Source organism: Castanea sativa, chromosome 3 (genome assembly GCF_040712315.1).
Source record: "Castanea sativa cultivar Marrone di Chiusa Pesio chromosome 3, ASM4071231v1".
In the NCBI taxonomy this organism is placed as follows: domain Eukaryota; kingdom Viridiplantae; phylum Streptophyta; class Magnoliopsida; order Fagales; family Fagaceae; genus Castanea; species Castanea sativa.
Window position 1 is genome coordinate 29,211,947 of NC_134015.1, and position 13,238 is coordinate 29,225,184.

The 13,238-nt window shown below is 36.5% G+C and overlaps 1 protein-coding gene across 1 annotated transcript; it reads left to right on the forward strand.

Moving 5' to 3' along the window:
- The first annotated feature begins 10,777 nt into the window (after positions 1 to 10,777).
- LOC142628792 (uncharacterized) lies at positions 10,778 to 11,536 on the forward strand. The gene has a single exon (XM_075802831.1). It carries the CDS (start codon positions 10,778 to 10,780, stop codon positions 11,534 to 11,536), a length of 759 nt encoding a protein of 252 aa, XP_075658946.1.
- The last annotated feature ends 1,702 nt before the right edge of the window (positions 11,537 to 13,238 follow it).

The following is a 13,238-nucleotide window of genomic DNA, read 5'->3' on the forward strand; positions in this document are numbered from 1 at the left end:
TACCTTCAATGAAGGTGATTTAGCAGCTGAGATGGACTTAATCTGTGGGGTGCTTTATTTTGAGAGGTTATACATATGTTTGGAGGGATGCAAGAAGGGGTTGCTGGCTGGATGTAGGCCATTCATTGGTTTGGATGCCTGCCATTTGAAGAATAAGTCAGGTGATCAATTGATTACTGCAGTAGGTAGAGATCCTAATGAGGAGTATTTCCCACTAGCATATGTAGTAATAAAGGTTGAAACCAAAGACTCTTGAACTTGGTTCATAAATCTGTTACTTGCAGACATATGTCAGAACAGAAGATGGGTGTTTATATTAGACCAATAGAAGGTATGTAGTTTTATTATTATTTTGTTTGTTTTGATCTACATTTATACATTGTATGTTCAGTTACTAACTTTACATATTTGTCTGTGATACTGTTTGTGACAAGGGTTGGTGCAAACTTTCATTGATAACTGGCCATAGTATGAATATAGGATTTGCTGCAAACATCTCTGTAACATCTTCAGGAAGATCGATCCTGGTGTTTTGATTAGAGAAATATTTTGGAGAGCAGTCAAAGCAACTTATAAACAAGAGTTTGATAGGGTGATGGATAAATTGAAAGAAATTGATGCTGATGCACACAGTTGGTTGCAAGCTCATTCAACAACAATATGGGCCAGACACATGTTTAATAAAGATGGTTTGACTGATACTGTATTAAACAATATGTGTGAGAGTTTCAATAGCAGGATACTTAAATTCATGTCTAAGCCTACAATTAGCATGGTATGATTCTTTGTGATCACCTACAATTAAGTAGATTCATTGTTTGATACATGTCTAATGCAATTCATACCTAATGTTTGATTGTATTTGTATGTGATTGCAGCTTGAGTGCATCAAGCTATATCTTATGACTAAGTTTCAAGAGAACAGATAGAAGATTATGAGAGTAGAATCATATATATGTGACAAAATTCTGAAGAGGTTGCATAAGGAAAAGATGGCATGCAGTAGGTGGCTTGCTTGTTGGGCAGGGTAGACACAGTTTGAAGTTAAAAATGGTATGCAAAGTTTCACTGTTAACTTAGCCATAGCACACTACAGTTGTAGGAAGTGGAATATAACTAGCATACCATTTGCAATCCTGCATATTTTTTAACAGACAAGATGTTGAGTAGTATGTTAACAACTGTTTCCATGTCTCTACATACAAGGTCTGCTATGAGGCAATCATAGCACCTATCAATGGGTAGAATATGTGGAGACCCAGTGGTGTCCAATTTTTATAGCCTTCCATCAAAAGATGACCACCTAGCAAACCTAAGAAGAATAGAGCAAGTGAACTTAATGAACCAACAAGTCGTAGAGCTGGTATCTCCAAGCAGTGTAGAACCTGTGGTAAACTAGGTCATCATAAAAGAAGCTGCAAGGGTGAGGTTAGAGGGAAATCTTCATTTCCAGGCACCACAAATAGAACTAGCACAATTAATAAGGTAAAATATTAGCATATGAATGAATGAGTTGCTTTTGCATATTCTATATTAAGATATGTGGGTTTGTTATTTGTAGACCAACAAAGGCAAAAACTCTTCCAATCATAGTGCACCATATCCAACCAGAATGCACCAATCTAGTCCAAGTGCACCATTTTAGGCCAGGAGCAGGTCAGACACTCCTTTAGTCCATTTGCACCAACTCAGGCCAGGAGTAACTCAGCTGCTCCATTTGCACCATATCAGGCCACCATGCACACAACCACTCCATTTGCGCAACATCAGGCTAGCATTCACCAATCTAGTCCAGGTGCACCATCTTGGGCCAGGATAAGCTCATCCAATCCATTCTAGGCCAGAAAAAATGCATTCATTCAGCAGGATACATATCAGTCCAGCTCCAATCCAAGTGCACCACTCAACTCAAGCAGCAACACACAGAATCCAAGTGCACCATCCAACTCCAACAACTTAAACCCAAGGCAAAAAAATAAAATGGTAGTCACATCAAAGACTCTGAATGCTTCTAAGAATGCATCCAGATTCATGAATGCAAGAAGATTTGCTGAAAGTCAATCATCTGTGCATGGTCCAAGGAAACAAAGAGAGTAGGAGTTTTTTTTTTTTTTTTTTTTTAAATCTAAGCAATTTTTTGTGTAATTCTGGTGATGGTTGCAACTATTGTAGTTGAACAATGCCCTGCTCTTTGGATTAACTTTGGTACTTGACTATGGATCAGTTGACCTTCGTGTTGCTTTGGTTAAACATGAATATTTTTTCTTGCTTTGGTACTCATAGCAATGAGAAGTAGTTAATGATAATTATGATTTTGTATCTGTATTGATCTTTGTTTTGTTTGGTTAGTCTTGAATCTTTTGTCTTGCTTTGGTAGTCACAACAATATATATGTAATTAATGAAGATGTTGAGATTGTAGATTTCTTGAGATTTGTTGTATATAGTGACACTGTATGTATTGTGTTAATGAAGATTCTGAGTTTGTGGATTTCTTAAGCTTTGTTGTATATGTTGACACTAATGGAGGTTGTATGTATTAACAGTAGGTTTTGTTACTCGTCATGAGAAGTAGTTAATTACATGTTTTGTTACTCTGCAAATATTGTTAAACCGGACAAAGGTATTCACTTACATAGCACAACATTGCTACCAATCCACACTGCTACCAGTCTAATCCACACTGCTACCAGTCTACACATTTACCTTTATGTATGTTTTTAGACCCCTTAAAATAACTAGTTTAACCTAGTTATTTAGCCAAGTTATTAACTTAGGTAAATTATGCAGATCTAGGTTAACACATATAAATCATATCATACAAAGCAGTGGAAATATAAAGAACACAATGATATGATGACCTAGGAAAACCAAACTGGTAAAAAACCTGGGGATGATTTAACTTAGCTATCCTCAAGTTAAAACTGAATCCACTATGAAAGAATTGAAATTTACACAATAGTGACTTAGACCACTAACATTCTATTGCTACCTCGAGTAGAAAACTTACTACCACGACCACGTGACAGCTCTGAGTCCACGGACTACTTCTTTCTTGGATTCCCATCAAGCACAAGCACTCTCGCTTGTATATCTTTAAGCTCTTGAATCTGCAACTGAATTGATCATCAAGTTCTTGACATAGTCTTGATCCTTGATAACCCTAAGTATGTGTGAAGGCAAACACCTCTAGATCTCACAGAAGATTCACACACACACAGCATCAACAACTTTTAAAAACGTGGCTAGGGTTTTCCCTTTTATACCTAGGGCAAAACATAAAACCCTACACGTAAAACGGGCTTAGGCTAAGTAGGAAAATTCTGCAAAAAAACAATTTGTACGACTTTCGATCGGTCGAGTCTAATTCTCGATTGATCGAGCCAGGCAGAATTGCACAGTAAATTCTGCAGCAACTCGATTCCAACTTTAGATAAAAGACACATACTTTGAGCAGTCTAAACAAGACTAAAACGTTTTGATCATGGTTTGCTAACATTACAAATTAGTGTTCTAATACATTTAAACCTAAAGGTCTTAGAACCTGACACTTTATATAGCATAACACTATCACACTACCAGTCCACACATTTAAGGAGAAAGATATTCATTTCATAACATAAAGAGTATAAAATAACCTGCAAGTGTTACATTGCTTATAACAACATCTCATACAAAAAGTGTACACACTGCCAACCCTACATACATTAACACTACTAGCCTTACATGCATTAACAACTACAAGATATTGAAACTCCCCCACCAATGTAACCCATAAAACTTATTTCCACCCCCTACCTAACCAAACATAGAATTACACATATCACCAATAACAATGTCAAAGCCACAGTGTAAAACTTCTCCCTTTTTGCAGATTGCAACCTCAACCTCAAGTGTGATAATCCTTTGCCTTTGCTCTACGATAAGCACCTTACCACGATTACATATCTCATCATCACACCATTGGAAGAACCTACACTTTTGCCCAACCTAAAATGCAAATCATGCTCTGAAAAATGAAAATCTATCAACTATTGCAACAAAAAATTGAAGCAAAAATATACTAAAATGCATATAGTAAAACTCATTAAAACCAAATATTGAAATTCAAATACCCAATAATTTGGACAACCATAAAAGCTTCTACTAGAATTGTATGTTGTCCACGATATAACTAATACCGGTTTTTTAGAACAGTAGCACCTCAATGGTGCTCTCCTCCTCGAGCTTGAACTGGTTGAAGTGCTTGCTGTCATTTGGTCTGGGGCTTCAAAGATTGCTTTGATCGTAGTTTGGGGAATTGGGTTATGGAGGATTAGTTGTGCAGGTGGAGCTCCAACTGCAAGTTTTTGGTGGAAGATGAGTTAGGGTTTCTGGTAGTGATTTAGGAGTTTTATTTGGTAGAGGTGGTTGAAGAATCAGACACGTGACAAGGAAAAGGGCAAGAAACCCATGTGTTGAACCTGATGATGACACGAAAGCTTTATTTAATATTTTTTAATTTCTTCGTCAACCACGTATACTTTTTTTGTCTATTGGCTAACAACAAGAACCAAATTATTGCGTGTTAATTGTTTTAGGGACTAAAAATGGTAAAATGAAATTATAGGGACCAAAATAGAAAAATGTCTAAAATGTAAGGATTAAAAGTGCATTTACGCCTACAAAATATTTAGCGTGTGTAGACACTACATTTTGTACCCCTTACGACTCGGGCCCTCATTCCCCAATGATGCTCGAATTCTAAGGCACAAGGCTAGTTTAGAGCCCAATCAGATATTAAATTGACTTAAAGAGTGTTGAAATGGAAAATATAACATTTTTAATGAGCAAAAATCTATTTTTGGAAATAATTTGACCAAAGTGGCCCTCGGCTTGCGCACGTGGGTCGCGGCCTACTTACGCGAGCCAATGCATGCGTATGCAGGCCCGTTTCCGCGTATGCAACTAGGGTTTCAGAAGCATAAGAAAGACAAGTTTTTTGCAATAATGGTTGTGGTTTGGAACGAATCCCACATCGTCTGGGAGCTGTTCCAAACCCCTTTTTTCCATTGTATAAAGCCTTACATGGTACATTTTCAAAATGCACAAAAACCCCAAGGAAAAAGCTAAAATTCACTAGAAAATAGTGAATCAAAAGAGAGTTTTTTCACAAAAAACCCTCAAGTCATTTTTATTTGATTAGGACATTTTCAATCCTCAATCCTTTGAGTTTAAGATTACTAATCATTATTTTTCTGAATTGTGATAGATTTGACAGAGGGGAATGATCAAAAATCAAACCGAAGAGCTTTTGCTTTAAGGTATTCTTTTAAGCTTTTTTTTCTTTTTTCTTTTTTCTGATTTAGTCCTTATTTTAATCTATTTCTTTGTTTAGTTTATATTTATATATGTTCGTTTAGGTCAGTTTTAGGTTTTCTCTATATCTTTGAGCATGTTAGGTTGCTAGATTTTATGTTTTATGTTTCATTTTGCTTCTGCTCTATTTTTGTGTAAATTAGGTTTTCTAGGTAAGGATTTGTGTACACATGATCTAGCCTATGCACACAGGCCGAACTCATGCGTACGCAAACCTGTTCTAGCGTGCGTGATGTCGTTACCTAGAAACCCTAATTTTTTGTTTGTTTTGATTCTGCCTTCACATGTTTGTTTGCATAGCCTCATTTTCACATGTTTTCAAGCCTCATAACTGTCTGTTTACCTTTTAACATGTTTATTTGTTATTACATGTCTAGATTAGGGTTTAGATTAGGGTTTTTCTTAGTTTTAATGCTATACCATTCATCCACATGTTCATGCATTGATGCCATAGGTGTTGTGCTGCTAAGAGGTAAGTAAAGGGTAAGTCACGCATTAGCAATGTCCATGCATTTAGGTTAGGGTTTTTAGATGTATGATTAGGGTTTCTAGTATGTTGATGTTTTTCTTTTGTTTGATGATATGCTTGCTACCATGTTTGGGGCTGCTGCCTTGTTCAAATGTATATTAAAGCTTGCTAGATGAATGTTAGGGTTTTCTTTTGTGTGTTTGGCTTCTTTTTTTTTTTTTTTTTTTTTTTTTTTTGTAGATAGATAAGTATGCTTGTTTAGGGATGAATGATGTCATGATTGTATGCTTAGATGTATGCTAGTGTGTGTGTGTGTGAGTATAGATACGAGTATTGAGTATGTTTTTAATGGTTTCAAGATATAGGACACAATGATGGGAGGCCAACCTTAGGGTTGGGCAATCTTGGGCGCCTAACACCTTCTCAACAACATACCTAAACTCTGAACCCAAACTCTGATAGTAAGATCAAAGGTCATTCCTCAAAAGGACGCTATATTCATGGTTCTTAGACCATATAACTAGGTGGCGACTCCCCCTCTTGTGTCCACAACGTGTAATAGTCCCTTGCCTCTTATGGTGACCAACTTTCCTTGCCAAGCCAAAATTCTAATTTTTTAAAATTATTTTTTATTTCAATTTTCAACTCTCTCTCTTTCTAGATCTGGTGACTTGATCTAGTTCTTCGGTGAGTCAGATTTGAGGAGTTGGCAGCGGCGACACGAGGATGACAGCGACAACTTCAGATCAACTGGTACAACAATGTTGCAGCGACAACGACATCAAGTGGGCTGTCAGTTTGGTGGCGTCCTAGGTTAACGAATAGAGATTTTGGGTTGAGTATTTATCTATTGGGGGTTCTCAAAAACTGGTGGTTTTCTTTTTTTGGCGGTGATGAAGGTTAAGATCTACTTGTTGCTAATGTTGATTCTGGCAGTGATGTGGTGGTTGGGTTTTTGGTGGTGGAAAACACGGCTATTTTTTTTTTTTTTTTTGGGTGAGCAAATTTGGTGATGGTGTTGGTGGTGGTTCTGTTTGGGAGGTGTTGTCTTTGGTGCTTGTGGTTGTTGTGTTTGTGTTTGTGTTTGGTGTTGTGTTGTCTTTGGTGATGGTGGTGGCAGTGGTGGTGGTTGTGTTTGGGTTTGGGTTTGGGTTTAACCTTGGGTTGGTGGTGATATTTTCATTGGTGGTGGTTGGCTATGATGTGGTGGTGGCTGGTGGTATTGTCAGTGGTGGTGGCTGTATATGTTGAGAGAATAGAAAGGAGAGAATAAAAATAATTATTTAAATGAAGTAAAAAAAAATAGAGAATTGAGTCTGATGTTTGTGCACAAAAAATACATATAGCTAAAATAAAAATAAAATAAAAAAGAGTTTTTTGAGTTAGTTTGTTTAAAAATCTGAAAAAATCGATGTGAGTGCTCTTAGTAGTAGTAATCTGACTATTGGGTGATGTGAAGCCAATCTATGAAGTTGTCAAACATTTATCTCTCATGCAATGTAATCACTTATAAATATCAATGTGAAATATAAAATAAATACAAATAAATAAATAAATAAACACAGCAAAGAGAGTATTTGATTTGGAAAATTATTTGCAAGTGTTCATGTTTTTGGAGTTAACTGATTCTTCCTAACTAGGCTTATGCAACAACCCCCTTAATCCCCCCAAACCAGCCAACTCGCTCTGCTCCACATCCTGCGTGGATATGATATTTATTTTCAAGTGGGTTGGACATATTCAACTATTAAAGTGGCAAGTTGGGTTGGGTAGTTGGTTGAGTTTTTTTAAACTGCCAAGACTCGACCTAACCCTTTTATATACAAATATTTGTGTCTTGTTAGTCTACATCTCATGTCAAATTTGAAGTTTTTTTTTTTTTTCAACTCCATGATTCACACAGGTGAGTATGGAAAATGTGATACTTTTCCAATATATTTGTAAATATACATAGTGACATGGATATGCTTAAAAAAAATTTATTTTAATAATGCTACATCCATAAAATTTTCATAACAATTTTATAACAAATCTTCTGTGGCAAGCTGTTACTAGTTCTAATCTAGGCTCACCACAAAAATTTTCAATAGATCCCCCCCATTTTGTATATTATGGATTGGTGGTGGCTTGGAAATTTTCTAAGGTTAGATTTTTTTCCATCAACCCGCCCAATTCGACCTGTGAACAGACATGGCAAAACTGACTTGAATGTGAATTTTTTTACCCGAAGCAAAAACGAGTTAACTCGTGACTCGACCCATTTTTTGCGGGTCAACCCAACCCGTGACCCGACCAATTTTTTTTAAATCTTTTTCTAGTAAAAAAGAAGAAGATTCGTTTAATTGATTGTTGTGAGCTTTACAGTACACAAGTCAAACTCAATTGCAATATATAATGGACATTATTATTATTATTATTAATTTTTTATTAAAAAAATCAAAATTTTAACATTATTTGGATAACGCCATTCAAAAATATATATTTAATATCATTTAGATACAATGACTTTAAGGAAACAATTGAGGCCTTTATATAACTGTATGCAAATAAATTGAAAGATAAATGATTGAAGCATTCTATAATGAGTAAAGATTTTTAAATATCAAATAACAAAGTATTTATCAAGATAATCTGGTTATAGTAGAGTTAAAAAATATATAGACATGCATGAGAAACATTAAAGAATGAATCCAAAATATATCAATGAAGTTAACATAAATTATAGATGCTTAGTCCTATTTTTTAACAATTCATGTCCAAAATAAATGGTTTTTCAAAATAAATTATTATCTTTCTTGATTTGTGTGTTGCTTAACAATAACATGATATTCATAAAAGATATCATGTATAAAGAAGAAAATAATCAAACTTTAACCAAATTGAAATACAGTGTTAACTACAATTGATATTAGATTATTAGAACTTGTGTATTTGTTTATTCTTTGTCAATTTAGTTATCCAGTAAGGCATTTGCAATTTGTTTTATATTTTGCAATGTAGATATTGAGTAGAAATGAAATTTGTGTGTTTGTTTTAATTATCTTTTGTGCTATTTTGTTTTGGTTAGTAATATTGGAATTTGTATAATTTTAAAATTATTGAACAAGAATTAATTTATTTAGCTGAGCTCATTCTTAATATGAGTGGTGAATTCAAAGTAATGCATTTTTTTTTAAATCAAGTAATTTGTTGCATTACTTTTTAAATGACAAATACATTTTTTTTCTTTAAAAATATTCATGTTAAAAAATATGGGTCGACCTAACCCTTAACCTAATCGACCTGACCAGTTCCTAACCTGTTTAAAATGATCTGTTTTTGACCTACAACCTGACTCAACCCCCCCTCCCCCCGTTTGCCATGTTTATGCACACCCCACTCCTAACAATCTAGCATGTTGCTTGGTTGCGTTGTGAGGCATCCACTACCTCTAGTTGAATAGTATCTCGGAACTATCCTTCTTATCCTTTGGCTGAATATTTGATATAGCCAACCGAGCGAGTCAAAACCTGCATCAAATTGGTATCAAAACTAGTTGGTTGAGTTAAGTGACATCCGCAATTAGTAGCTTTATGTGGCATTCGCTGCCTCGGGTTGAGTGGCTTCTTAGAACTATCCTTCTTATCCCTTGTTTGAATCTTTGATTTAGCTAATCTAACAGGTTATAGCTTGCAGCATTGATCAACTAGATTTATTGATATATATAGGAGGGAACTTCATACACAAATCACTACAAAACACGTGGGTCTTAGGCTGCATTCTTTTAAGCCGCGATTGCAAAAACGTGGCTACAGACAGGCTAAAGCCGCGTTTTTAAAAAACACAGCTTAAATCTAGAAAATGAAGCCGCGTTTTTAATACACTTAGATTAAAGTGGAGTATGATTTCTATCTTAAATAAAAATATATATACAAAAACATGATCAATAATTTTGCATTTTAAAAAGCAAAATTCTTTTAGTATAGAAATTATTTTATTTATATATAATATTAATAAGAGGATTCCATGTTTTTTTTTAAAGAAAGTTTCAACCTATGACATCCACTCCTGATGATAGCTCTTTATCATTAAATCAAGATACCAATCAGTTTTTGGTGTAGGCGGGGAATAAACTCATGATCTCTTATACAACCATCAGAGACTTTATCAATTAAGCTAACTAGAACTCACAAGGATTCCATGATTGGATTTCAACATTTTGCATACTAAAATACTCTCATACAAAATTTTAAACTCTCTAAAATACCCCTATCTTTTAGTTAAAAAATTTTAAATTAAAAAACATAAATAACTATTCCTAAGTTTTAAGCTTTTTTATTTATCTTCTCTATCCAGCCTAAAACTTAGAGCACTATTTTATCTCATTTTTAAATATTATTCCACCGAATCGTAGAGGTCAAGCTCACGATGTGGATGATCAGGGGTCTGATGAGAGGAGTGTTAATTCACAACGGGAGAAGGCGATGGTAGGGGTCATGGATGACGGCGGTAGGGGTGACACAGAGGGTAGGGTTGGCGTTGACAAACATGTAGATGGAAATAGCATGAATATCGGGATTGGTCCAAAAACTTCGGTGCATGTATCCGTGAATCATGGAGAGGGGACTACGGAGAAGGATGACATGGATGAAAGCACGTTGGGTGAGGCCATAGTTAGTCCTAGTGTTGATGGGCCGAGGATGTTGGATGGGCTTAAGAATGAATGTGGAAATATTGGGCCTCAAGGACTTAGTAAGCAACGTACTTGGACCAGGCTCTCCCGTATGAATTATGGGCCTATGGAGTTAATAAAGGAGGGTGCAAAATCAATGCTGGGCAAAAGAATAAACCAAAGACAGCAGCAAGTAAGTCTTGGCAGTAGTGATGAGCATGCCGAGAAGAGATTTAAAACTGGGGAGGTTTCTACATCAATTGAAGTGGCGGGGGTGGTGGACCACCCTTGTCGACCACAATGAAGCTGCTAAGTTGGAACTGCCAAGGGCTTGGGAACCCTTGGACAGTTCGAAGCCTTCACGATTTAGTGAAGGATCAAGCTCCCACTGTATGTTTCCTTATGGAAACAAGACTTGATAGAGAAGGTTTTATGCATCATTGTCGAGACTTAGTTTATCCGAACAAGTTGATTATTAAGAAGCCTGATTCTGGAGGAGGGTTAGCATTGATTTGGAAAGAGGAGGTTCGGTTGGAGGTGATTAACTATACAGACAATCATGTTTTGGCGAAAGTGGTTGAGGATGATGGTTTTCAATGGTTTTTAACAGGTTTTTATGGTTGGCCGGAAACAACTCAAAAGCACAAATCTTGGGCTCTTTTACGGCATATTTCCTCGTTGGTGAATGGTCCATGGTGTTGTGTTGGTGATTTTAATGCATTTTTACACTCGTCGGAGAAGTTGAGCATTCATCCGCCACCAGTTAAACAAATGGAGGATTTTGGGGCTGCTTTGGAGGCTTGTCATTTGATGGATTTGGGCTTTCATGGCTATAAATTTACTTGGAATAATAAGCGGTCAGGTGCAGCAAATACTAGAGAAAGGCTTGATCGAGTGGTCGCGAATAAGGAGTGGACTGATATGTTTTCGGAAAGTACTGTGTCACATAAATTCTCACATACTTCAGACCACTTACCAATAATTTTACAAACCGGAGGGATAACAGGTTTCAAGGTAAAATTGCACGGGGTTTTAAGTTTGAAGAAGTGTAGTTGTTAGATGAGAATTGTGAGAAGGTGGTTGAAGATGCATAGGGCCGAATGGGATGTGGAGGCTTGTCAATGGCTAGTGTTAATGCAAAAATAAAGCATTCTGGGGATGATTTACATGCGTGGGGTTCATCTAGGACAAATCCTCAGGTGGCCGAAATAAAAAGACTAAAGAAGATGCTTGAGAGGTTAAATGAAAGTGATCAAAATGTGGAAACCAGGTCTGACTTTGTGGCAGACAATAAACAACTTGATGATCTTCTTCTTAAGCAAGAAATATTTTGGGCACAACGCGCTCGGTTGTCTTGGCTAAAGTCTGGGGATAAAAATACTAAATTTTTTCACTCAAAGGCTTTGCAACAGCGTCGTAGGAACTTTATACAGGGCATTAAAAATTCTGAAGGGGTGTGGGTTGATGAGATTGAGGATGTAGCGGAGGTGGCAGTCCACTATTTTGAAAATATATTTTCTTCAGGTGTCTGTGACCGGATGGATGAATGTCTTAATGCAGTCAATCACAAGATGTCTTCTGATATGCTTAATATTTTATCCAATGAGTTTAGTGCTGATGAGGTAAAGATGGCGTTGTTTCAAATGGGACCAACTAAAGCGCCCGGACCGGATGGTATGAATGCCCTTTTCTATCAAAAATTTTGGCATATTGTTGGTAATGATGTGACTAATGCTGTTTTAGATTTTTTGAATACTGGTATTATGTTGCCTGAAATAAATTATACTCACATTGTGCTCATTCCTAAGGTGAAGACTCCAGAAAAAATGTCAGATTTTAGACCTATTAGCCTGTGCAACGTTATTTATAAAATTATTTCTAAGGTATTGGCTAACAGATTGAAGTTGATCCTGCCCCAATTAATTTCACCTACTCAAAGTGCTTTTGTACCGGGACGATTGATAACTGATAATGTGCTTGTGGCCTATGAAACTTTGCATACTATGCATGGCAGGAAAAAGGGTAAAAAAGGTGCTCTTGCATTAAAGCTGGATATTAGCAAGGCGTATGATAGGGTTGAGTGGTCTTTTTTGAAAGGTATGATGCTAAAATTGGGCCTCCCTTAAGGATGGGTTGATCGGATTATGAGTTGTGTCACTACTCCCTCTTTCTCAGTCCGTATTAATGGCAAGGCATATGGTAATTTCAGGCCTACTAGAGGGATTCGCCAGGGTGATCCCTTATCCCCATATTTATTTTTGATTTGTGCTGAGGCCTTTACATCTCTGTTGGCTAGGGAGGAGGAGAAGGGTCGGTTCCATGGTGTGTCTATTAGTCGGAATGCCCCCACTATTTCCCACTTGCTTTTTGCTGATGACTCTCTCTTGTTTTGTCAAACTAAACAGGAGGAAGTGCATGTGATCTCTGAAGTCTTGGAGTTGTATGCCATGGCTTCTGGCCAATGCATCAATTTAGAAAAATCCTCAGTATTTTTTAGTAGCAATACAACAGAAGTGCAAAGGGGTTGGATAACCAATGTGTTGGGGGTGAAGGAGGTGGACAAATTTGAATCCTACCTGGGACTACCCACATTACTTGGCAGATCAAAATATCAAGCTTTCTCTTTTCTCAAAGAGAGGGTTTGGAAGAAGATTCAGGGGTGGAAAGGGAAGTTGTTATCTAAAGCTGGGAAGGAAGTCCTCATCAAAGATGTGGCTCAATCAATCCCTACATATACGATGGAAGTTTTTCAACTTCCAGA

Bases quoted from the DNA above. Each gene is read 5' to 3' on its own strand.
- LOC142628792 (XM_075802831.1), top strand. From the start codon at position 10,778: ATGAAGCTGCTAAGTTGGAACTGCCAAGGGCTTGGGAACCCTTGGACA.